This window comes from Hypanus sabinus, chromosome 8 (genome assembly GCF_030144855.1).
Source record: "Hypanus sabinus isolate sHypSab1 chromosome 8, sHypSab1.hap1, whole genome shotgun sequence".
Taxonomy (NCBI): Eukaryota; Metazoa; Chordata; class Chondrichthyes; order Myliobatiformes; family Dasyatidae; genus Hypanus; species Hypanus sabinus.
The window spans coordinates 79,097,553-79,125,539 of NC_082713.1; the positions used below are offsets into that span (position 1 = coordinate 79,097,553).

Genomic DNA, 27,987 nt, shown 5'->3' on the forward strand with positions numbered 1-27,987 from the left:
CCACAATACTAACCACGACTAGAATAGTTCGAAAGTTCCTAGTAATTGAGGAATGAGTATGCTTGGCTATGCCTGCATTTCAGGCTTTACCCTCTTGTGCTGAAAAAGATAAATAATACTGAGAACATGAATTGTAGAGTCCTTGAAAGTGAGCCCATACGTTATGGAATCAGTTCACTATTGAGGTGAGTGAAGTTATCCATTTGGTTCAGGAGCCTGATATTTGAAGGTTAATAATTGTTGTTGAACCTGCTGGTGTAGGACCTAAGGTTCCTGTACCTACTTCCTAATGACAGCTGTGGGAAGAGACCGTGTCCTGGATGGTGGGGTTCCTTGATAATCGATGATGCTTTCTTGTGGCTGTGCTCCCTGTAGATGTGCTCAATGGTGGGGAAGGGTTTTCCTCTGATGCACTGGGCTATATCCAATCACAAGCAAGAGAAAATCTGCAGATATTGGAAATCCAAGCAACACACACTGTCTCCCCCACTTTTGGCAGGCTTTTCCATTATTGAACTTTGCTGGTTCCATACTAGACCATGATGCATACAGTCAGGATGTTGTTGCCAATCCCAACTGACTGTGGTCTGCAAGTTAGGAAATTGAGCATGCAATTACACAAGGAGGTTTTGAGGCCGATGTCTTGGAATTTATTGACTGGTTCTGAGGGCTAAGCTGCAGTCATTCAAGAGCAACCTGATGTATATATCTTCACTGTCAGAATAGTTCTCAGAAGTTTCTAAATGCAAATTTTGTTTTCCTCTCTAGATCTCTACAATTCCACGCCAGCGGAGGACTGTTTACTCCACGCTGCCTTCGGATGCTGAGAAACTGGCACAAAGTCTGTTGGTTAAAGAGGTACGGAACAGTGAAGTGTAATCATTGTTTGCAGGTTTATATGCTTGTGCTATGAAATATACTCCCAAAACTCAGTAGCCCCATTATTGGAGCCCTTAAAATCAACTCCTCCAATAATTACTCAACTATATTAAAGTCATCACGGCTTAATGGAAGGTTTTCCCTGATAATACACATGGAATTGGGAGGACATCGAGCATGGAAGAGTGGGAATTTTGGATCACAATGGAAGCTTACATAAAGGATACAGAGGCATAGTAGTTAGTTTAGTTCCCCTTGGCCCCAGTGATACAGGTTTGATCCTAACCGTGGGTGCTGTCTGTGCAATCTCTGCAGGGGTTCTCCCCATGTGCTCCTCAGATTTACTACCACATCCCAACGCACAGTAGTCAGTCATTCACTGAGCACTATAATTCATCAACAATATAAGAGGGTAATTTGGCAAATTAGGGACACGTGTAAGAAAATAGCATAAAGGGGAAATAAATAGGGCAATGTGCCTGCAGAGATCACCATGAGGACATCACCCTATATATCACACCAGTTTGAAATGCATAATTTACCATCTTTCTGTCATCCAGTCTTGTATTCACATCCCTTTCACGCAGGAATCTAACTAGCTGGTTTGTGCAAGCCCAGCCTTCTACCCTCCCATACTTGCTGTCTTACATACTTCAGTAGCAGAAGGCTGATTTAATTGCCCCTGCATACCTGTGAATCAGGCCAAACACTCCTGCATGCTTTAAAGTAGAGTCTTCACACTACACCTTCCCCCCACCATACAGCTTTCAGAGAATTTGGATCAATTAAAATGGAATTAAAAGCATTCTAATCAAAATTAAGAAGGCTGATAAAGACACCTGCCTTCCCATTAGTGTCCAAAGCAGAAATCTGTTCAGTTAATAGATTCAATGCTGACCTGACCTGAGAAATTCCAGCAAGACTCCAGTGGGAAACCAGAGGCAGGACTGACAGAATATTTTCTTCCATCAATTAATTGTGAACAACAGTGGTGTCATAAGCAAACTTGAATATGGCAGCTTGAGAGGGTTACATTTGTGGGGTGTCTGTCTGGGTTTTGCTGAATGCTGTGTGAATGCTGTTTTTAAGGACTGATGAAGTGGTTTGTGCGTTTAAGCCTGTGCTCAAACTAGTGTCAGGAAAAGTGATTAAGGTACTTTATCTTGGACACGGCAGAGAACTGCAGAGGAACTATACCCTAGGGTTCTGAAAGAGGTAGCGTTAGAGATTGTGGTAGCATTAGAAATGATCTTTCAAAAATCACTGGACTCCGGCATGGTGCCAGAGGACTGAAAAATTGCAAATGTCACTCCACTCCTTAAGAAAGGAGGAAGGCAGAAGAAAGGAAATTAGAGACCAGTTGGCCTGAACTCATTGGTTAGGATGATGTTAGAATCAATTGTTAAGGATGAGATGATGGAGTACTTGGTGACACAGAATAAGATAGTACAAAGTCAGCATGGTTTTCTTCAGGAAAAATCCTGCCTGATAATCCAATTGGAATTCTTTGAGGAGATTGCAAGCAGGATGGATAAAGGGGATGCAGTGAATGTTGTATATCTAGCCTTTCACAAGGCCTTTGACAAGGTGTCACACATAAGGTGGCTTACCAAGTTAAGAGCCCATGGTATTACAGGAAAGTTACTAACATGGTTAGAGCATTGGCTGATTGGTAGGAGGCAGCGAGTGGGAATAAAGGGATACTTTTCTGGTTGACTGCCAGTGACTAGTGGTGTTCCGCAGGGGTTGGTGTTGGAACCACTTCTTATGCTGTATATCAAATATTTAGATGATGGAATAGATGGCTTTGTTGCCAAGTTTGTAGATGAAATGAAAATTGGTGGAGGGGCAGATAGTGTTGAGGAAGCAGGTAGGATGAAGAGGTATTAGACAGACAAGGAGAATGGGCAAGAAAATGGCAAATGAAATACAATGTTGAAAAATGCACAGTCATGCACTTTGGTAGAAGAAATAAATGGGGAGAAAATTTTGTATTTTTTAAATTTTAATTTTAAGTTTTGTAAAATTTTGTATTTTGTAAATGGGGAGAAAACCCAGGAATTGGAGATGCAGAGAGACTTGGAAGTTCTTGTTCAGAACCTTGGAGGTTAACTTGAGTAGGTGGTGAGGAAGGCAAATGCCATGTTAGCATTCATTTCAAGAGGTTTAAAATAGGAGCAAGGATGTGATGCTGAGGCTTTATAAGGCACTGGTGAGGCCTTACTTTGAGTATTGAGATCAGTTTTGGGCCCGTCATCTTAGAAAAGATGTGCTGTCATTGGAGAGAGTCCAGAGGAGGTTCAAAAGGATGATTCCTGGAATGAAAGGGTTATCGTATGAGGAAAGTTTGATGGCTCTGGGTCTGTACTCACTGGAATTCAGAAGAATGGGGGGGGGGGGATCTCATTGAAGTCTTTCAAATGTTGAAAGGCTTAGACAAAGTAGATGTGGAAAGGATGTTTCCCATGGTGGGAGAGTCTAGGACAAGAGGGCACAGCCTCAGAATAGAGGGGCACCCTTTCAAAACAGAGATGCTGAGAAATATCTTCAACCAAAGGGTGGCGAATTTGTGGAATTTGTTGCCACTTGCTGCCTTGGAGGTCAGGACGTTGATTGTATCTAAGGCAGAGATGGATTGGTCATGGCATCAAAGGTTAAGAGGAGAAGGCCGAGGACTGGGGTTGAGGAGGAGATTTTAAAAAATGGATCAGCAATGATTGAATGGCGGAGCAGACTCAATGGGCCAGATGGCCTAATTCTGCTCCTATGTCTAATGGTCTTATTAAGGTTTGGTACGATTCAAAGAGATTATTCACAAATAATGCTTGTGCTCTGGGTGGGGTGGACATCCGAAGCACCGATGAATTGCTAATTAGATGCTGAGTTCTGTAAAAGTACTGGGGAAAGTTATGCTGGTTGAACGATGTTTTGATCAATTCGTTGATAAGGATGTTGTGTAGTGTTGGTCCAGACTAGCAGTGATGTAACTGAAGTTGCGCTGCCTGATAGGATAGGGGCACCTGGAGCTGCAGGGCCATGGGCAGTCCATAATTTTAGAGAAGGGGAGCATGTAGCTGAGGGTGAAGATTTTGAAGACAAGTTGTTCTCATTTCTGAAGTGAGGAAAAGGAATTGTCTGATGTGAAAGGTCTAATGGGTCCTTCAGCAGGTGATGTAAATTCTGAGCTGGTTTTGGCTATTACGATACTGGTTGATAAATGCCAAAGAGTACCTGTAGAGAGCAAAGTTATCGTAGGCTGAGAATGTTCTCTGGGGTCAGGCCCACCCCTGATGGGGAGGAGGAATATGATACTTAGGTGGAGCAGACACCTCAGTTACTGGATGAGTGGCCGTGCTCAGATAATATGAAAAGACAGCGACTGGTAGGGAGTCTGAAAGGTCTGGCTGCTGAGGGCTCTGAAGGCAGAAAACCCATTGGTCACATCTGTGGAATAGTTGCAAGTGTAAGAAAGGGTTTTTGGCATGACGGATAGCCCAGCAGAGCTTGTGATGAGGTTCAGGCACACATTCTATAAGAAAGGTGAGGAGATTTCTGTTTACATTTTCAGGCTAGAGAGATGGCTGCTTAGTTTGTGCCATAATAAGGCTATCCGACTGACCGAGGGAAATCCATTAAGGATGGAGCAAGTGGTGAAGGGTGCACAGTCACGCAACATGATTGCTGTAAGCATCCGAATGTTTCTTAAGACGCATTAAGACGAATGTTTCTTAACAAACAAGTCCCTCATTTGTTCAGCTGATCATAGAAGTAAGAGAGGAGGAAAATAAGATGGAGGAGTGGGAGCCCTCCATCAGCAGGGCAAAGTCCTCAGTAGCTAACTCTGTTGATGAAGTGACCCCAGATGCCACACAACAGGGGTTTTGCAGGATGCAGTAAGAAACCTGCAGGCCGAGGTATCACAGTCGATGTTGGCTCGTGCTGCCACCAAGCGTGACTGGAAACTGGACCCGCCGGTAGGGCGTACTAAGCAGAGGGCGGCTACTGACTGGGGTCTCTTAACAAAGGAAGTGACTGGTATTTTCTGTTACAACTGTGGTGAGGGTGGACATTTCAAGCAGCGGTATAAAGGATAGGAGATCCTTCAGAAAATACCCCAACAGTGGCTTAAACAGAAAAGGAAGTTGGGAAGCTTCATAAGGACCAAGTAGGGAAACAGTCTGGTGTCTGAAGAGAACATGTTCCAATCAATGTATCAAGGAAAACACTAAAGTGCAAAACTCTGTTCCTGAAGGCTTAGTGGGACCAAGATTAGGTGTATCCAGAGAGATTGAGGGTATTTATGCTACAGCCATACTAGACACCGATTCTCAGGTTACTCTACAGATCCTTTTACAGCCGCTATTTGTTGTATTTACCATTGATGCCACTCAGTGCTCTAGAAATTTGGGACTTTAATAATGATGATTACCCATATGATGGTTCCTTGTCATTAAACCTAGAGTTTTTGGAAGCAGATGTTGGAGTAGCTGAGACCCTTGACACATTAGTGTTGGTCTGTCTGGACCTGGTTGAAAAAGGCGAAGCTTCCATTATTGTGGGAATAAATACTCCAATTGTGAGAAGGCTCATGGGAGCCTGCAAGGGATGAAATGGAGAGAATTTTGTGAAAACCTTGTCCTTTCAATTTGAACTGTTTTTGAGAAGGCGCAAGTTCCTCCTAAGCAGGATGATGAGTATAAACAAGGCGGTACACCCAGCCAAAACCCATCGTGTCAAGTCCTAGGGAAGTAGCTAGAGTGACGGGAAACCCCAAATTTCCCGGAATGCCTGATACCAATTGACGAGGTTGGCAGATGCGGCAGAGATGGAGGAACATTTCAATGCTAGAAACTCTAATTTGTGCACAGGGTTGTTTTGTTTGGAGGGGGACAGACTCCGGCTGAGGAAAGCAACAGATGTCAACCCTTTGCCCTGGTCCTGTATAGAATGCCACCTAAACCCTCACAGCTGGCATTAGTGTGCAATACGTATGGCAACTTGGGGCTTGCAAAGTCCAATAAAGGTGCTTTAATCAACAACTCTTTCAGAAGCTGCAAGGGCTCTTCACATTTTGCATCACATCTTTCCCTGAAGGGCTAAGATAAACTTTACCTTTCTCCTTTTGTTTTCCACCCTTTCTTCCCCAAGGGAGGGTATCCACACAGAAGCTGATTCAAAGGGTGGCTTATTTTGGAATAGTCTTTCACAAATCTCCAGCAGCACCCACAGAATTTAAGGAATGAGCATAGGGCACACACATTCTTGGGCCTTGGCCATGTGGTCACCACCTCTCTCTTAGCTACTCCATCCTGTGAGACTATGCGCCCAACGTAGTTGACAGACATCTCACAGAACTAGCACTCAGCTTTCAGATGGTCTAGCACCTCTTGCTCCTCCAGTGAGGACCCGAACACTATGAGATCATCCAAATATACCAGCACCTCCACTAGATTCATGTCCACAACAAGCTTCTCCATGATGTGTTAGAAAGCAGCCAGTGCTCCTGATATGCCCTGGGGCATTCTTTTCATTTGAAAAAAAATCTCTGTCTGCTTTACTCATGGGTATCTTAGGTCCAGCACACTGAAAGATTTTGCTTGACTCAGACAGGTCAGTGCATCCTCGCTCCATTGAACAAACGTCCATTGAACATTGATCAGGGACTGCACATCTGTTCAGTGTCCGATAGTCAACATATATTAGTACCTTCTCATTCTTCTTCCTCACCATTACTGTGGGTGATGCATAGGGGCTTCTTGACTCGGTGATAATTCCAGCTTCCTTCAGTTTCAGCAGATGCTACGGAACATCTTCCATCTCTGCTGGTGCTAACTGTCATGACCTTTCTTTGAAAGGGGTGTCCTCTGTTACTAGGATAGTGTGGCGAGTACTCTTAGAGCAAAAATGCCATCCCCTTCTCGCAATTCCTCCATCTCTGCCACATCTGCTCTCAGGATGAGGCTTTTCATTCCAGGATGAAGAAAGGGGCTTTCCTTCCTCCACCATCAACTCTGTTCTCAAACGCATCTCTCCCATTTCACGCACATTGGCTCTCACTCCATCTTCCCGCCACGCCACTCGGGATAGGGTTCCCCTTACCTTCACCTACCACCCCCCCTGCCTCTGGGTACAACATATAATTCTCTGTAATCTCCGCCACCTCCAATGGGATCCCACTACCAAGTACATCTTTCCCTCCCCCCCCCTTCTACTTTCTGCAGGGATCGTTCCCTACGTGACTCTCTTGCCTGTTTGTAGCACCCCCATCCCTTCTCACTGATGTCCCTCCTGGCACTTATCCTTGTAAACGGAACAAGTGCTACACCTGACCTTACACTTCCTCCCTCACCACCTTTCAGGGCCCCAGACAGTCCTTCCAGGTGAGGCGACACTTCACCTGTCAATCGGCTGGTGTGGTATACTGCATCTGGTACTCCCGATGTGGCCTTCTATATATTGGTGAGACCTGACGCAGACTGGGAGACCATTTCGCTGAACACCTACACTCTGTCCACCAGAGAAAGCAGGATCTCCCAGTGGCCACAAATTTTAATTCTATGTCCCATTCCCATTCTGATGTGTCTATCCATGGGATCCTCTACTGTCAAGATGAAGCCACACTCAGGTTGGAGGAACAACACCTTGTATACCAGCTGGGTAGCCTCCAACCTAATGGCATGAACATTGACTTCTCTAACTTCCGTTAATGCCCCTCCTCCCCTTCTTACCCCATCCCTTATTTATTTATTATCCCCCTTTTTTTCTCTTTTTCTCTCTCTGCCCCTCTCACAATCACTCCTTGCCTGCTCTCCATCTCCATCTAGTGCTCCCCTCCCCTTTCTTTCTCCTTAGGTCTCCCATCTCCAGTTGTGTATCCCTTTTGCCAATCAACTTTCCACTCTTAGCTTCATCCCTCCCCTCCTGTCTTCTCCAATCATTTCAGATTTCCTCCTTCCCCTTTCAAATCTTACTATCTTTTCTTTCAGTTAGCCCTGACGAGGGGTCTCGGCCCGAAATGTCAACTGTACTTCTTCCTATAGATGCTGCCTGGCCTGCTGTGTTCCACAGCATTTTGTGTATGTTGCTTGAATTTCCAGCATCTGCAGATTTCCTTGTGTTTGTGGTAGATAAATTAAGTGATTATCTCCATGGTGCCAAGTTTGAAGTGAGGACTGACAACAATCCTGTCTCTGGTGTTAAAGCAAATTACCAGTTTTCCACAGTGGGGAAATCAGAGGCAAGGCTATGGCATGATAGAGCTGCGGATCATTTGGGAGCTTCTAGTTGCGTGAATCCACAAGCTTATTTCACCTTGATGGCACTGGACACAAAACAGTTGCTCAGGAGCTTGAGTCCTGCAGAACTGGCATCAGCCCAGCGAGACGATCCTTGTATAGGTACTGTTTGGTCTTCTGTTGGAAAAGAGGACGTGGCCGAAGTTGAAAAGATGAAACACCCTATCATTTCCCGACTGATGACGGAGTGAGACAAACTAGAGTTGAGGAACCAAGTTTTATACAGGGTCACGTCTCCTCCAGAGAGGCCTCAGTGGTCCCAATTTGCTTTGCCTGAGAAGTATTGGAGGATTATGTATAAGTCTCGTCATGATGATTCAGCTCATTTCTGGCTTTACAAGACTCTCAGATCAGTTCTATTGGCCCTGAAGGAAGCCTGAAGTTAAAGAGTACTGTAAGTCATGCATCCAATTGATTTGGAGGAAGATGCTGCCTATGAGAATTGCTCCATTATCTCAGAGTACAGGATCACTTGATTTAGTGTGTATGGATTTCATCTCCATGGAGCTTGATTCCAGTAACATTGCAAATGTCTTCGTCATCACTGATCAATACACCAGATATGCTTAAACCTTCCCCACAAAGGATCAGGGAGTATCCACAGTTGCCAAAATGTTATGGGAGAAGTACTTTGTTCATTATGGTCTTCCAAGAACAATACACAGTGATCAGGAAAGGGCTTTTCAGAATCAGGTTTATTATCACCGCTATGTGACATGAAATTTGTTAACTTAGCAGCAGCAGTTCAATGCAATACATAATCTAGCAGAGAAAAAAAATAATAAATAAACAAATAAATCAATTATGGATATTGAATAGATTTTTTAAAAAAACATGCAAAGACAGAAATACTGTATACTTTAATTAAAAAAGTGAGGTAGTGTCCAAAGATTCAATGTCCATTTAGGAATCGGATGGCAGAGGGGAAGAAGCTGTTCCTGAATCGCTGAGTGTGTGCCTTCAGGCTTCTGTAACTCTTACCTGATGATAACAGTGAGAAAAGGGCATATCCTGGGTGCTGGAGATCCTTAATAATAGACGCTGTCTTTCTGAGACCGCTTCCTGAAGATGTCCTGGGTACTTTGTAGGCTAGTACCCAAGATGGAGCTGACTAGATTTACAACCTTCTGCAGCTTCTTTCCATTCTGTGCAGTAGCCCCTCCATACCAGACAGGAATGCAGCCTGTCAGAATGCTGTCCACAGTACAGCTATAGAAGTTTTTGAGTGTATTTGTTTGCATGCCAAATCTCAGACATGAGTTACTGAGCGTGCTTGGAGTCGAGAAGTCAAGGACAATGCCCTATCACCCTCAGGGTGATCGCTGGCCTGAAAGGTTCAACCAGACATTGTTAGACATGCTTATATCCCAGGAGGAGGTCAGCAGGAGACACTCATGGAGTGAGCACTGTTTCAGATTCGCTCCATAACCTTTACTTTTTTTAACCTATGATCACCCTTTTTACCTACACCAAAAGATTCTTGCTACTTTTTTGGACTTATCTTTAAGAGTATATTGTGAATTTTTGAAGAAATTAGTACAGAAATGGCTCTTAGATCTAAAGGGTGAGAACCTGGGAAGGATCCTAACAGGAACGGGAAGAAAAAAAAGACTGATCCTAAGTACACTGAATTGACTTATGAAATATTATTGGAGGTTTTAAATGAAAAATTTGAAGAACAACGACAAATTTTTAAACAAGATATAAATGCTTTTCAAGATTATATGGATAAGACAGATTTAGTAGTTAACCAGCAGCAAGTTCTAATCGCGACTCTGCAAGAGGACGCTCGGAAGCGAGACTTGATAATTGAAAAACTGGAGCAGAACTTACTTTTGACGATTAAGCAGGTGGAACCACTTAAAGCCAAGAGTGTCGACTTTGAGAATCGGTCCAGAAGACAGAACTTATGCATACTGGGTCTCCCGGAAGGTATTGAACAATGGGACCCCTCGAAGTACTTTGCTCAACTTTTAAAGGATGCTTTCTTTTCTGTATTCCCAGACAATCCTCCGTTACTTGATCGCGCTCACAGAATTATGTATCAATCACCAAGTGCTTCAGCTAAACCACCGGTTGTAATTGTCCGATTTCACTATGTGCATGATAAAGAGCAATTTATTTGTGTGGCTCGGAGTGTAGGGATGGTTAAATTTCAAGATCACAATTTTCGATTAGTGGAAGATTTTAGTCCAGAAGTAATGAGGGCAAGGCTTCTTTTTAAACCTCTGATGTCCGAATGTTATGAGAAAAATCTAAAACCAGCGCTTTTATACCCTGCGAAGCTCAGAATCTCGCCTCCGAATGCACCACGGCATGTTTTTCTTTCTACATCTGAAGCGAGAAGCTTTCTGAATGAGAACTTCCATACTGCTACGGATTCTCATCTCTAATAAATGAGTGATTTTGATCGTGCAAGATGGTTTTTGTTTCCAAAACCAGATTTTGTTTCTGGCTATTGGTGTAGGTTTACTCTATATTTTATACTCTAGTTAAAGTTTTTTTTTCGACATACTAATCTTTTTATTTTACTTACTTTTCAACTACTGTACTTTATCTTTAACCATTGTACTTTATCTTTGGTCATTATTATTAATCCTTCAAAGGTGAATTTTTTTTTACTAAAATGGTGGTTTCTTCTCTAAAATATTTTTGGCTTTTTTTTATTTCGCCATTTTTTTTCTCTCATCTTCTTCCTATAATGCATTTCTTATCACAGTTTAATTTTTATTTTTGGTTTGTTTGGGTTTTAACCCAATTTATAAGTTACTAGTGATCATATTTTTGTTTTTTTTACTACCAATTATATTAAGAAGTTTGGTTTTAGTATAGTGAGTATTATTTCTTTAGAGTTTGGGTGGATCTTTTTTTTTAATCCTTTATGTATGGAGTTGTCTTCTGCTGATATGGGGGTAGATTTAGTTTCATCTTTCCTTTTTCCCAGCTTATCCCTGGCTGTGGTGGTCTTTTTTCCTCTTGGGTGGGGGGTGGTTTTTTTTTCTAAATCTTATGTTTCTTACATCAGTTTTTTTTTAGTTTCTTCATTTGGGCTGATTTTAAACTACTAAAATGATGGTGACGTCATCACTTCTGGGTCTGCTCCTTATTTTTGTTCCTCTTCCGGGTGCATGAGTTCATAATTTGGTTAACCCTTTATCTACCAATGGGTTGATTTCAGAAATTTGGCTCAGACCATTAATTTTGTCTCTTGGAATACTAATGGCTTAAACCATCCGATTAAACAGAAAAAGATTTTCAAAGTATTCCACAGACTTAATGCTCATATTATTTTTGTACAAGAAACTCATGTGAGGAAAGAGGATAATTATCGCTTTTTAGGTTTTGGAGGGGTCAACAGTATCATTCGAATTCGAATGCTAAAGTAAAGGGAATTTCAATTTTTATTGACTCCTCTATTGCATTTGTCCAACATGATATCTTTTCAGGTCCACGTGGTAGATTTTTGTTAATTACTGGCTTACTTTTTAACGAAAAGGTTACTATGTTAATGTTTATGCTCCGAATGTGGATTGTCCTGATTTTTTAAAGTCCTTATTTACTTCTCTACCTAATCTAAATGAATATAGGTTAATAATGGGTGGTGACTTTAATTGTTGTCTAAATCCTTTGATGGACAAATCTATATCTACTCAGACTTTACCTAATAAGTCGGCCACTTGTATTAACTCTTTTTTGATAATGGAATTTGTGATATTTGGAGATTTCGGCATTCTAAGGACAAAGAGTTTTCATTTTTCTCACATGTTTATCATTCCTACTTGAGAATTGATTATTTTTTTATTGACTCTTGTTTTATTCCATCGATAATTGGATGTAATTATGATATTATAGCCATCTCTGACCATGCTCCATTAAAACTTTCTATTAAATTTACGGATACAGCTTCTAGTGCTAGACAATGGCGATTTGATTCTACCTTACTGCAAGATCTGGATTTTATTAAATTTATGAAGGAACAGATAGATTTCTTCTTTTCAACTAATTCCACGGGTGATATTTCTTGCGGAACACTTTGGGACACTTTTGAAGCATATATATGTGGACAGATTATCTCCTACTCTGTTGGTCTGAGAAAACACATTAAGAAGGAAACTCTTTTATTGGTTGATAAAATTAAAGAGATTGACAAGAAATATTTGATTACTCCTAGTAAGGAGCTTTACAAACAAAGGGTTGAACTTCAAATGGAACATAGTTTATTACTTACATCTTTGATTGAAAATCAATTAATGAAAACCAGATCTGATTTTTATATACATAGTGATAAATCGGGTAAACTGTTAGCTAGTCAATTGAAGAATACTTTGGTTAAACATCAAATTACTAAGATCCGTCAGCAGAATTGGGATCTGACAGTTAACCATGATGAGATAAACAAATCATTTCAAGATTTTTATACCTCCCTGTATCATTCTGAATTCCCTCATGATCGTAATACCATGTATGATTTTCTTGGGAAATAGAATTTTCCAAAATTATCATCAGATGATCTTTCAATATTAGGAACTCCTATTACGGATGCAGAAATTTAAGGGGTTATTTCCTCTATGAATTCTGGGAAAGCATCAGGTCCAGATGGGTATACAGTGGAATTTTTAAAATGTTTTTCCGCTACTCTGTCTCCTTGGTTATGCAGGGTTTTTGAAGAAGCAATTAGATTGGGCAATTTGCCACAATCTTTTTATAGAGCTTCCATTTCTTTAATATTGAAGAAAGATAAAGACCCTACTGACTGTGCATCCTATAGACCAATATCTTTATTGAATGTAGATTCCAAGATCTTTTCCAAGTTACTGGCATCCAGGCTGGAGAAGATATTACCCCAAATTATTTTGGAAGATCAAACTGGTTTTATTAAAAATCGCTATTCTTTTTTCAATGTTAGGAGATTATTGAATATTGTTTATACTCCCTCACATCGCACTTCAGAATGTGTCATTTCATTAGATGCGGAGAAAGCATTTGATAGTTGAATGGCCATGCTTATTTAATGTACTTGAAGTTTAATTTTAGTCTGACATTCATTTCCTGGATTAAACTGATATATCATACTCCATTAGCCTCGGTGCTTACTAACAATCAAAGATCTCCCTTTTTTCGTTTATTTCGGGGTACTAGACAAGGCTGTCCTCTTAGTCCATTATTATTTGATATTGCTTTAGAACCCTTGGCAATCGCTATCAGAGAATCACAGAACATTTTTGGCATTAATCGTGGGACAGATATACATAAGTTATCATTGTATGCAGATGATTAATTATTATTTATTTCTGATCCTGAGAAATCCATTCCTGCAGTTATATCATTGTTGGCTCAATTTAGTGATTTTTCCGGGTATAAATTAAATCTTAATAAGAGTGAATTGTTTCCTTTAAATAGACAGGTTCCAATTTATGGAAATTTACCTTTTAAATTAGTTAATGACTCTTTTATTTACTTAGAGATTAAAATCACAAAAAACTGTAAGGACTTATTTAACGTTAATTTTTTTACCCTTAATCGATCAGATTAAATGTTTGTTTACTAAATGGTCACCACTATCTTTATCTCTGATAGGTCGGATTAATGCTTTTAAGATGGTTATTTTACCCAAGTTTTTATATATATTTCAAGCGGTACCAATTTTTATTCCGAAATCTTTTTTGCTAATGTTGATTCAAAAATTTCCTCATATATATGGCAGAATGAAAGTCCTAGATTAGGTAAAATATATTTACAGAAGGCAAGGAAGGAAGGTGGATTGGCATTGCCTAATTTTAGATTTTATTACTGGGCAGTTAATATCTGATATTTGCTATGTTGGTTAAAGGATTGGGATATATCTTTTAGCCCTCATTGGGTGAACCTGGTGTTACGTACTCGTGACACATGACAGTGGTACCCTTGTCACGTGACTGGGGTTGAAGCTATACTGGACTTGAGGTAATGGTCTTGTGATGGTGGAGTGATGTCATTTTCCCGCCAGTAGAGATCATGTGACTGGTTTTTTTTTACAGGTTATAAAAGGCAGACCCCTGTGAGGAGGGGCAGTTCGTGGCTGGATTTGCCATGTTGACTTCATGCCGCTGCATGATTTAATGTGATGACACAGTTTAGTTGAAAGATGAAGTTTTATCTAATGCCTAAAGTTTAAAAGGTCATTGCCAGCAGTTTCTTTACAATACTGCTAATTGGGAAATCAGTGGAGAGTGAAAATCGGAGTTCGGGAGTTAAAGATCGAGGAGAATCTATTTCGACGGTGAAACGGGTTCGACTTTATTTAATCCTTAATCGGGTGGAATTCGTTGACTGTTCTCATGTTAATCTCTGTGGGATAGCAGAAGATTGAGGACTGTGTGATAAAGGAAAGGTCAGTTTAAGCCTTTTTGTTTCGTAAATTCTTCGTGGGAAAAGTTTGACATCGGGGATCGAAGCAAAATGATGTGAAAGAGAATTTAAATCGTCTTAAAAAGTCTCTCTTTTAAATGGACCGTGAGCATTTTGAACTTGTGGCAATCCTACTTAAAAGAACTGTTTTTGCAACATCACTTTAAGAACTGTTTAAGCTGCCGCACAGCAGCTGATTTCCGGTTACGTTAGTGTTTGTTTATTTTTGGGGGGGTTTGTTTTCTCTGTTTAATAAACGTGTTATTTGTTATATAAACCCTTGCCGAACTCATGTTTATTGTTGCCTGAATACGTAACACTGGAAATTAAATCTGTACAAGGATTTGCACTGGGTTCTATTTTAGGTTCTATTCTGGGTTCTATTTTCTTCCCTTTGCTCTTTCTAAATTACTGAAACGAATTGACAACCCGATAGTTAAACATACTTTACGTAGATGGTTTCAATTTCAGAAATTTTTTGGGTTGACTCAGTTTGTTTTAAATATTCCTATTGTATCCAATTGCTTTTTTTATCCTTCTATTATAGACCAAGCTTATTCAGCTTGGAAGACTACAGGATTACTACGATTTTCCAATTTATTTTTGGATAATTGTTTTATGTCTTTTGAGCAATTATCTAATAAATATAATTTGCCTAGATATTTTTTTAGATATTTTCAGATTAGGAATTTCTTAAATACTGTACTTCCTACTTTTCCAAATTTTGTGTCTTCAGGTATTTTGGAGAATTTGTTTGAACTAAATCCTTCTCAGAAAGGGCTAATATCAAAACTTTACAATATAATTATGAAGATACATTCAGAGCCCTTCTATAAATTTAAAAATGATTGGGAAAGAGAACTTAACCTTACTATCCCTATTGAGAATTGGGATAAAATTCTTCAATTAGTTAATACATCATCTATATGTGCTAAACATTCATTAATACAGTTTAAGGTTGTGCATAGGGCTCATATGTCCAAGGATAAATTGGCTCATTTTTATTCCTATATAAATCCTATTTGTGACAGCATCTTTAATTCATATGTTCTGGTCGTGTCCGCTTTTGAAAAAATATTGGAAAGACATTTTTGTTATTATTTCTGCGGTATTGAACATTGATTTACAACCTCATCCTATTACTGCAATTTTTGGTTTACCAATGATGGACTCACTCCATTTATCCTCTTCCGCTTGTCGAATGATTGCATTTCTTACATTAATGGCTAGAAGATCTATTTTGCTGAATTGGAAAGAAATTAACCCTCCTACCGTATTTCATTGGTTTTCTCAAACTATGTTATGTCTAAATTTAGAAAAAATTAGAAGTGTTGTATTTGATACTTCTATTAAATTTGAAAAGATATGGAGACCATTTATTCAATATTTTCATATGATGTAATATGACCCTGTTCCAAGCCTATTTGATTTTCCAGTTTCAATTTTATATATGTTGAGAGGATTGGAGTTGACGACACTGATGATTTTGTATTTTTGTGAGATATTATAAACAGCCCTTTTTTCCCCATTTTTTTCTTTTTCTCTTTTTTCCTTATTAGTTATTAGATTAGTTTTGCATAATTTTGTTTTCTTTTTCTCTTTTCTGTTTTTTTTAATATATATTATGATATACCTAGATTTGCCTTGTTTATTTGTAAATTGTATCGTCCATGATTCGGGAATACTCATTTATACTGTAATCATTGCTTATGTATTCTTTCATGTTCAGTTGAAATGTGTATGTTTGTAATCCCATTATCTATGTATTAATTTTATTTTGTTGATATTAATAATAATAATAAAAAGATTGAAAAAGAAAGAGAAAGAAAGAACCCTGGATGCCAACAAAAAGAACAAGTGGAGTTGGCAAATTGGGCATTTGGTACACTGCTGCTCGCCATACTATTTGAGGTTTGGACACGAAGCGAGATTGCCTGTAGATCTGTTTTGGAGCCAGCAGTGAAGATTTGCCACAGAAGACGTATATTAAGTACATGTCTGACTTGAGGAAAGAACTACAAAAGGCTTATGAGCTAGCAGCGGTCTCTGCTACTAAGTGAAATCAAGGAAACAAGAAGATATGATTAAAAGATTAAGTTCTCCCAACTAATGCCTGGAGACAGAGTTTGAATAAGAAATTTGGGGCTACCAGGGAAGCATAAGTTGGCTGACCGCTGGGTGTTTATACCTTGCATAGTGGAGAGCCAGATGACAAATGTGCTATATTTTTGTGTGAAGCCAGAAGTTAGGAATGGCCCTGTCGATATTCTCCCATCAGACTAACGTTCTACCCATTAAGGCAGGAGGAATGCATTGACCTGGAGCCTGACATGTAACCTACACCTCGTAAGAGAACTCTGCACAGCGGGATAACAGGAAGGCAGTCAGCAGAAGGACATGAAATCACTGACTGCTGTGCGGACTCGGAGGAGGAAAAGTGGGTGTGGTATACGTCACCTTACGCAAACTCCCTTAGGATCGATGAATCTCCCAGCTCTGACTTAGATGTAGCGAGGAGGACTGCCAACAGGCAGGCAGACGTGATGATAGACAATGAGGTGAACTGGGCTCCAATATAATTGGAGATGAAGCTGAGCTCAGTCAGGTGACAGAGGGACCTGAGCTGCCGTAAGGCACGAGTGATGACGGGGGAGGCATCCCCAAGTAGACAGGGACAGTCACAAGGAGTGCCTGAGGCTGAAGAATCTGAAGATGAGATAAAAAGGTCTCAGAAAGTCAGGAAAGACCCCAGAAAGGTTGGCTTATGATGCACCAAGGAAACAGTGCTGCTTCTAAAGCAATGGATTGGGGGTTCTGAAATCACAATTCATTTGAATACTGTGTTATTAATAATGCTTTATTAAGTTTCAAAGTCATGAAGACATGACTATTTTTGGTGGGGGGGGGGGGGAGAGGGTTATTCCCTGATTAAGATTTCTACTGTTATGCTGTAACGTAGTTTAAATTAGCATTTTTCTGTAAAAGCAATGAACCATGCTGGAAAGAATGTTTTGGCTTTAGCCAAGATAAGGTCACATGTTGTCCAATTTAGGAATGTGAGTCAGCCAGTCAGGATTGTGGGATGCATGAGAAGGTTCTAAAGAGCTGTGAGGAAGTTTTCTGAAGGACAGTAGTCTGGTTCGTAGTCTTTTTGGTGGGAGCTGCTGTGAAGAGAAGACTGGGAGAGATACCCACAGGATTCAATCCAACAGGAAGATGTGATTGCAAGGGAGTTCCTTGCGAGGTGAAGGACTCCAAGATGGGAAGTTTTACTAGTGATTGGTGATGAGAATTCAGCGCCGTGAGTAATGGTCATATCCAGCTTTTGGACAACATGAGCTCCAACGTTGTGTACATTTGGACTGGTTTAATTGTAACCGGCCCTTTTTTTTATTTCTTTCTCTTAACGGTTTGATAATGACATCAGTAAATATACTTTATAATTTTATGTAGTGTGCAGTCTGTTATTTCTTGCCATCCGATAATTATGTATGGGCAGTATTTACACAGCATTCACTCAAATCGAGGTTTCTTTTATTGGAACATCACAATTTTCTTGTTGGTTGAACTCCCAAGTCATGTCAACCCTAGACATATATTGTTTATGAAAGGTGGCCTTCTGGCCACTGGGTCACGTGGCTGTTAACCAATGAGCCAAGTCTGTATACGATCCCTGGTGGAAGGGTTACACTAATAAGGATGCCTGTCTTCCCATTGGTGTCCAAAGCTGAAATCAATTTAGTTAGTAGATTCAATGCTGATCTGATCTGAGAAATTCCAGTAAGATTCCAGTGAAAAACCAGAGGCAGGACTGACAGAATATTTTTTCTTATCAATTGATTATAAAAATGTAATGCGCACTTAACCTCTATCAACAGTTGGACAAACCCACAGAGTCTGCCTATCTGTCCACAGCTTCTGGACTGAGGGTGCCTGTGTGTTCCTGAGGCTAGCTTCAATTTAAATGATAGAAGCCAGGGGTTCACTTCCAAACAGCTACGGTGGCACAGCCATTATGGGGTATACCAGCAGTGCCTTGTGTGCAAAAACTGCAGTGTCCTCATCACAAATGAACCCACCTACACAAATCAGCTTTGATCTACCTGTTCCCTTTTATTTTTAACCCATGCTTTCCCAAATGTTCATCAGCTTTTGTCCAAGTCATTGCATTGTTGAAGGATGTTTCAGTTTCTGAATGCACAAATTGTGATTGAGAGTATTTTTAATGAGTACATTATTTGCGATGTCATATTCCAGTTGTATAAGACAGTGTTTAGGCAGCATCTGGAGTATTGTGTGGAGTTCTGCTTGCATCACTGTCGGAAGAATATGATTAAGCTGAAAAAGGTGCAAAAAGATTGACAAGGATGTTGCGGAGACTGGAGGCTTGAATTATAAGGAGAGATTGGATACGTGAAGGTCTGTTTTCCTGGGACTGAAGGAAACTGATGTTATAGAAGTGTATAAAATTGTGACGGTAGATAACAACAGTGTTTTCCCAGGACTGTAAAACTGGAAGGCATAGGTTAAAGGTGAGAGAAGAATGATTGAGAAAGGATCTATGGGGCAAGCTTTTCAAATAGAGGCTGATGGCTATATGAGGCTGGGGGGCTAGATAACTGCACTACTTTCACTTAAAAGCAATAGTCCTTAATTACAAAAATTGTGCAGTGTATCAATATTCAAAACATTTTACTGTATATATATATATAAATAAAATGACATTTTTGGCTAACCATAAATATACTAATTTCTTGTTCTCTTGACTATAATACAGGGGTTCCCAACCTGGGGTGCCCACACCCCCAGGGGGTGCGACAAAGAGTGGCTTGTGTCCTTGAGTGATGAGTCACGAGTCATCACTCAGCCAGCTGCCAGTGTGCCTTGAGAAGTGGTAGTAACATTTGTCCCAAGCACACTCCAGTCTCCTGCTGCCTGAGTCGAGAGAGATCTAAACTCACTCCAGTCTCCCGCTGCCCGAGTCGGCGTTAAGGATTCTCGTTAGTGTTACCTGGGAAGTTACACCTCAGAGTTGAGGAGTCTCATCAGTGTTAGCTAGAAGGTTACATCTCAGAGTTAAAAATCATCTTATAATGTCAAAATCTTTATACACTCCGAATCAACCATTGAGTAACGACTTCGCATTAAAACCAAACCCGCAGACAGTAGGTAAATTATTCAATTATAAAATTTTAAAAAGCACCATTTTGATAAAAAGCAGCTGAAGTCATTCATTCATATTTGTCGCAATGCATTAAAGAAGTTTTGAATTTCAAAGGTTTTTTTTCTCGAAAGTTTTTTTGTTGAATCGTTGATAATTTTGGATTGTGTTAGTTGAGGAGGTATCATGGTTAGCACTAAGGACTTTGAATTTTCTGATGGGAGTTCATATCTGGTAATCATTGGAAATAGGTGTGTAAATTCAGTAGAGAGTAGCCTTATACGTCAAGTCCCCGTTGCATTTCCACTTGACGATTTATCTTGGCGTAATCGCAGATAATATCATAATATAATATTCAAAAGCATATTTCTCGTGATACTTTGCTATAGGTGTGTCTGGTTGAGTAAAGTGGTCATCCCTGAATTAGTCAGATGGTTTTTCTCATATTAGCTCATATTTTTCTCTTTACCCTTAACCCATCATTAACCCTTCAACACGTCAAAAAGAAGGAAATGGAATGATGACTATGTGTGCTTTGGTTTCACTTGCACAACAAGAAATGATGGCTTGCAAAAACCCCAGTGCATTTTTTTGTAGCATTGTGTTTTCCAACTCAAATCTGAAGCCATCCAAGCTTCAAGAGCACTTCAAGAACAAGCTTGGCTTAGTTTATGTTTTGAAAATCAAAAGAGCTCGTTTTGATTCACAAGGAACTTTTCTAAAATTAGGTTTCATTTCTGTTGAAAAACCACTACTTCTTGCTTCATACCAAGTGGCATATAAAGTGGCCAAATCCAAGAAGCCCCATACAATTGCAGAAGATCTCATCAAGCCATGTGCACTGGAAATGGCAACAAATATCCTGGGCAAAGAAGCAAGAAAAAAAAATTGAACAAATAATGTCATTCACCACCAAATCAGTGATTTGAGTGAAGATATTTTGGACCAAGTCATCTCAGATGTCAGAGCTAGTCCTCTTAAAATCTCTATTCAGTTGGATGAGTCAACTGATGTCTCTAGTTGTAGTCAACTCATCACATTAGTGAGGTATGTCAATGATGGTGCTGTAAAGGAAGATTTCCTGTTTTGTAAAGATCTGAAAACAAACACAACTGCAAAGGATGTGATGCAGCTAGTGAAAGACTTCTTTGCCAAACATGATTTAGATATCAAAGTCATTGGTTCTGTGTGCACTGATGGGGCACCTGCAATGCTTGGAAATAAATCTGGCTTTTCTGCATTGATGAAAAAGGAGATTCTAGACTTGCAAGTTACCCATTGTTTTCTTCATCGGCATGCTTTGTCATCAAAAACATTGCCTCCAAATTTGAAGAAAGTCCTTGATACTTGTGTGAAGATCATCAACTGGATCAGGGGGCGTGCCTTGAACCATTGCATCTTCAAATCATCTGGGAAGTGAGCATTCAGTTTTGCTTTTCCACACAGAAGTCTATTGGTTGTCACGAGGACATGCTTTAATCCGCTTCTTTGAACTGCAGGAAGAAATCAAAGTTTTTTGGAGGAACATGAATGTGATCTGGTTGGGGCAATGGAATCACAGGAATTCGCCCAAAATCTGGCTTATTTAGCTGACATTTTCACTCGTATGAATGACCTGAGTGTTTCTCTTCAAAGGAAAGGGATAAGCATATTGAAGGCTTGTGAATGTTGAATGCCTTCAAAGAAAAGTTACATCTTTGGCGTCAAAGGATGGAAAGAGGCAGTCTCTCAAATTTTCCTTCACTAGAAGAGATGGTTGATGATGCTGGATCCATAACTTCTACTGTGCGTGAAGAAATTGTGGCTCATTTGGAAATGCTGTCAGAATCGTTTGATGGATATTTTGCTGCTGGAGACCTGATGATTTCAGAAGAATGGATCATGAATCCATATTCCTACAATTTGGAGAAAACGTCAGATGATGAAGAGCTGAAGGAAGATCTTATTGATTTGCGGACAAATCGAGATCTTGAAATGCAATCTGTAAGCAAGACTTTGGAGTTCTGGTGTGCAGCACTGGATAAGTTCCCAAGACTTGGTGGAAAAGCACTCCGTGTCCTCATTCCATTTGCAATAACATACTTGTGTGAATCTGGATTCAGTTCTCTTTTGTCAATCAAGACAAAATCTAGGAATTGCATGAATCCACAAGCAGACCTGCAGATCGCAGTCAGCAAGAAAGTTCCACGTTTTGACAAAATCATGAATGGGAAGCAGTAGCAAAGAAGTCATTGAATTTTATGTTCACAACTGGGATTGATTTTATTGTTCACAATTTTTTCTGAATAAATTAGAATCTAATTGCTCGATTTATATTTGTATTTTATGCACTGAGTTAAAAGCTTATTTTTTAAAGTTCAGTTTGTTCACCCGCAGTATTGTATGTGGTTCAAAAATTAGAAATTAGACTTCCTCATCTTCAAATGTGATATTACTTTTGTAGGGGGTGCGAACATTAATCAAACATTTCCTAGGGGTGTTTGGGCATAGAAAAGGTTGTGAATCACTACTATAATATAAATAGAACTGAACAACATACAGTATGTGCCCCTGGTAGTTATAGAATCAGTAAATAATTTCCCATGCAAAAAAATGTCACATCCTTTTGGGACTTTGGCTATATATAACCATGTTTACAGTATATCAAACACACCCCTGAATTTAACGGAGACCATTTGTCCATTTTGCAAAATATTTCAAAGTACCATGAAGACTAGACGTTACTGGTAGATCGGGTGATGAAAAAGTTATTTAGTATGCTGGCCTTCATCATTTAGGACACTGAGTATAGGATTTGAGGCCTGGGAGTGAGGAACAACCAGATGTTTGACTGATTTAAGCGCCGGGCCAGATTGGAAAGGTCAGGGTATGGGCCGAATTGAGGCAAGAGGTAATAATGCAGCTACATAGGACACTGGTCAGACTGAGTATTGTGCTCAGTTCTGGTATGCCTCACTACAAGAAGAATGTGGAAACCATGGAAAAGGTGCAGAGGAGATTTACAAGGATGTTGCCTAGATTGGAGAGCATGCCTTATGAGAAAAGGTTGAGTGAACTTGGCCTTTTTTCCTTGAAGCAACAGATGATGGGAGATGACCTGATAGAGGTGTATAAGATGATGAGAGGCATTGATCATGAAGCTTTTTCACAGGGCTGAAATGGCTAGCACAAGAGGGCATAGTTTTAAGGTGCTTGGAAGTAGGTACAGAGGAGATGTCAGGAGTAAGTTTTTTTTACGCAGAGGTGGTGAATGTATGGAATGGGCTGCCGGCAACAGTGGTGGAGGCGGATACGATAGGGTCTTTTAAGAGACTCCTGAACAGGTACCTGGTGCTTAGCAAAATAGAGGGTTATGGGTAAACCTAGGTAATTTTTAAGTTGAGGACATGTTCGGCCAGCTTTGTGGGCCGAAGGACCTGTATTGTGCTGTAGATTTTCTATATTTCTGAGAGAGGAAATTGGACCATAGGAGAAAGGGAGAGAGGGGGACCCAAGGGGAGGTGATAAGCAAATAAGATTGCAAGAGGCCAGAGTGAGGAATAGAAAAAGAGAGGACGGGGAGAGAATTTTTTTTTATCAGAGAGAGAAATTGATATTCATGCCATCAGGTTGGAGGCTACCCAGACAGAATAAATGAACACTCTTTCTCTCTCTTGTGTAATGTTCCTATATTTGGGGAATATTGGCTTCCTAAGAAAAAGTTATGTCACTCCTGCTGGATATAATGATGGCCAGCACTGCTGAGGTGCTTTGAAAGGTCTTTTTGATAACTGCTATTTCAGATTGTATTCTAGTTGTGGAGTTAGAGTATTTGATTGTTACTCAGTGCATTTTAGAACCTTGAGTGCTTTAAAATTAATGAATCTTGTAGGAAGCAATTAGCACTTATCCAACTGCAGATTCTAATAACTAGTGTTGTCAAAATGACCAGGCAGTCTGATTTTTGTGTCAAATGTGAGATAGAATTTGGGGAACATTTCTCACAACTCTGTACTTCTCTAATCCACAAAACCTTCAAATCACCGAACCCCTGACCTTCTCTCCGATAGATGGAAGTGCAGTGGATTCTGGATAATTAGGCCATCAGTTAATCAGGACAGGGGCAACTGTTAAAGTAATTAAAACTAATCAAGAAAACAGCTGGGAGTCCTTTCATGTATTTGGGACACTATTCTATTTAATTGGGAGAAGAGTGTTGCTGAAGTTTCCAAGTGGTGTCAGTCATATGCACTTGTGTGGTGTTATACCGTGCTTAGAACAAACAGCTTTTTAATGATAGTTCTCAAGAAATAAGAAGTGAGGCATTTCAAAACAAGTTTGCTCACTGTGGTTTCAAGCATTCAGGCTTGGAGATGCTAGGACTGGCTGGGAGTGAAAATGAAATGATTTCACTACTTCAACAAGATAGTAACTGTAAGGAATTTGAAGGTATCAACAAACATCTTGAATGTTACAATGAAAATGAAGATTTGGAGGAATCATCAAAAGCACTGTATGAAGGCAGTCCATTATCATTATCAGTCCATTATGCTGATTTTGTTCATTTATAGTCAAAGGAACAGCAGTATACACTGAATGAATGGCTCTGTCTATTAAGACTATTAATATGTATAACTGTGGTGACCCACTTTCCAGCGCACCGAACCGGCTCACAAAATGGCATGCGCTGGCAGAGAGGCTGGCACCAACAAGGGCGCCAGGCCTTCTTCACCAGCAAGGGGAAAAGCCTGCACACGGGAAGGGACTGTGAATATGCAGCATTCCCGCCCATGGAGGGTGGAAACAGGAAGGCTTAAAAGTGAAGTCGTGAAGTTTGAATAAATCTTTTACACAACTGCAACTCACCGTCTGCGTGTCGTTATTCCAGTGCTGTGTGTAACACACCGCTACATAACAATATATAACTATTAAGGAGTAATGCACAGTTTTAATGTGCTGTAATAATATTAGTTCTAATTTGATTTGTACTTCATGCAAATGCATAATTTGTTACTTAGCTACACATGAGTATGTCTTTTTTATACTTACTATTTCCTTGAAACTTTAGCTAATTGGGGCAGCAGCTTAATTGAGCTAAATTGTACTGGTCATAAATGTGTCCCAAGTAACCGGAATCCACTATACTTCCACTGAGCTAAGGCTTGTTGCCAGTATAAGCAGCTGAAGTAACTATCAGAATTTAGAAGTCCTGAGAGCCTGAAAGGAGTCAGATGCTATTGGCTGAAGTTGATTTTGATTGATGATTACGGAAATGTGCAAGACTGCTGCAAGAAAGGGTGATGTAGAATTTGAGACACCTGTGAGTCTTCTATTTGATGGATCCTGACCTCGTACTGTTTGTGTGGAGTCTGCATGTTCCCTGTGACTGATAGGTTTCTACATAGAATAATAGTTTGTAAACACAAACTGCTGTAGTTTGGGGAGCATTATGTATCTTAACAGCTGTTGGCATTTTGTGATTCTGAGTCTTAGTTCCTGTTCTGATAGCACTTAACATTTTGTGCTTATTTCCTGAAAAATATTATGTCCCATTTACCTTGCACAACATTTTGTCAGTGTTCGCCCACCAGCATTCTCCTTTGGGTTCTATCATCTGCAAATTCTGATTGTAAACATTGATAAGATCTCTCTTGACACTTATCCTTGCAAGTGGAGCAAGTGCCATACCAGCCCTTAGACCTCTTCCCTCACTACCCTTCAGGGTTCCGAACAGTCCTTCCAGATGAGGTGACACTTCATCTGCAAACTTGTTGGGATCATCTACTGTATCCAATCCTCCCGATGTGGCCTCCTGTGTATCGGTGAGATCTGACATAGATTAGGAGACTGCTTCGCTGAGCGCATACATTCCATTCGCCACAAAAAGTGGGACTTCCCGGTGGTCACCGACTTCAATTCTATTTCCCATTCCCATTCCAAGATGTCAGTCCACAGTGTCCTCGACTGCCCTGATGAGGCCACACTCGGGTTGGAGGAACCACACCTTGTATTCCATCTGGGTAGCCTCCAACCTGATGGTATGAACATTGATTTCTCTAACTTCTGGTAAATTCCATCCCTTCCCCCCCCCCTTCACCATTCCCTATTTCTGTTTCCCTCTCACATTTTCTCTCCTTACCTGCCCATCACTTCGCTCTGGTGCTCCTCCCCCTTCCCTTTCTTCCATGATCTTCTGTCTTCTCTTATCAGATTCCTCCTTCTCCAGGCCTTTATCTCTTTCACCAAACAATTTCCCAGCTCTTTATTCCTCCCCTCCCAGTTTTACCTATTGCCTGCCACATTTTAATTCTTTCTTCTCTCACCTTCTCATTCTGACCTCCCCCTTTCCTTTCCAGTCCTGATGAAGATTCTCAGCCGAAACACCAACTGTGCCCTCTTTTTATCCGCTGCCTGGCTTGCTGAGTTCCTCCAGTATTTTGAGTGTGTGTAGCTTTGGATTTTCAGCATCTGTAGATTTTCTGTTGTTTATGACAGGAGTGTCTGAGGCTCTTAGATATGCACAAAGATGGGCAATGAATGGATCATGGCAGAAAGGAGGTTTAAGTTTTATTTCATTAGTTCAATTAACTCACCGCAAAATCATGAGCTGAAGAGTCTGACCCTGTGTCATGCTGTTCAATATTTTGCTGGAGGTTTGATCTTCCAGTTGGTTAATTCAAATGAAGGTCCATTTGTCTGCTGAAGGGGCCTTGGCAAATCCATGCAACAGTTTCAAAGGTGCCCATTCTATTAATTATTTTCACCACCAGTTGTGAGAGCTCGCAGTAAATGAAGTGGCTGTCACCTGACCTATGTTACAATGAACCATGTCTTTCAAAACACAGTAAGACTCTAATCCATTCTGGTGTGGCAGAATTCCCAAAGTGCACTTTGTTGATCAGGAAATGGGGGAAGTCTTTATAGATTATTTGCGGTCTTTTGATGCTGGTTAAGACAGAATGGATTGTTCCAGTGACTGTGAATGAGACAGTAATTCCTGTCAGACTTGACACCAGAGCCCAGGTGAATCTGTTGTCCATTGATGGTTACAGAACTCTCAAAGTAAAGAGCAAGATTTATCCAATGAAGGTAAAAGTGACTGGCTATGTTGGAGGGAATGTTTCAGTAGAAGGGGGTTGTATAGTGACCTTCAAGCATAAAGGGACAGCTACTGATTGTTGAAGTGTGAATACAACCAATATTGGGTCCAACTACATGTGAAAGGCTGAACCTGGTAGAAAGTGAACCTTTCTCTTGGTAACCCCAGATCTGCAGCACCTTGCAAAATGATTCTTCTTTCCACAATTATTACAGAGCTTTCCACAAACTTTCCACTAAATATATATTGAATTGCTATTTGAAGTGTTTCCAATTATAAGCCAGTAAGCTGCATGAATGCTGGAGGACTTGGGCTATCCATTACATAATTTTAAGGTTTCTCCCACCTGGAATTCTCTTAGTGAATCTGGTGAACTTTGGCAGCTTCAAGGCACAGCATGCTCCCTGGGCATTGGAACCAATGTCTCTTTCTCAGTCGCTTGCGGTATTCAATTATGCTTCATATTTAGACCTCATGCCAACTTCTGACATCATGTTATGTTTTTTGACAACAGCAAACTGTGCATGGGTTTTCAAACATTAACAGGAGACATTCATGGCTTCAGCTTGACCACATTTTACTTGGGACCTTCAGCCCACCAAGAGCCCAAGTCTATCGCCTTCACCAACATCACTTCTGGTTCCGGGTGAACCGTTTGCATTGCATGCTGGGAGCTGAAGTTCTTTTTTTTATGTGTACACATAATAATGCACTGCCCACATTCCTGTCCTCTGACTTTCTGAACATCAAGCCCAGCTCTGGCTGCACACCACCTTCAATCTTCTGGCTAAGCAAGCCAGATGACATACAGTGCTGGATTATCAGAGTTTTAACTGTAATCTACTCTGGAATACTCTGAGCTTGTTGGAAATTTTTCTTCTTTTAGAAAGTAGCAACTATTCACTGATATTTCTCATTTCCCGCTTCTTACTGAGGTTAATTAAAATACAGAATAAACAACAGCTTAGCAATTATTTCCTAAAAACATACAGTACATCCACAAGAGTCACTGGATTTTCTTTACAATTTCTTCAACTAATCTTTTAAACTTGTTGAATGCAACAATGGCTATGCTTCCAAATGGGTGCTTGTTATCTGGCATGAACTCTCAGGGTATAAAGGTTTCCTTATAAAGAAGGATTTATCAAGCAGTAGGACATGTACGATTGTTGCTGGTGAATGAGCCA

General features: G+C 40.2%; 1 protein-coding gene across 2 annotated transcripts in view; it reads left to right on the plus strand.

Annotated features, from left to right (window-relative positions):
* dock11 (dedicator of cytokinesis 11) overlaps positions 1 to 27,987 on the plus strand; it is a 307,563-nt gene that overhangs the window by 40,066 nt on the left and 239,510 nt on the right. For both annotated transcript variants that reach the window (XM_059977401.1, XM_059977402.1), the window contains exon 3: positions 769 to 858. In XM_059977401.1, the coding sequence (XP_059833384.1) occupies positions 769 to 858 (90 nt within the window). The remainder of the gene's footprint in view (positions 1 to 768; positions 859 to 27,987) is intronic.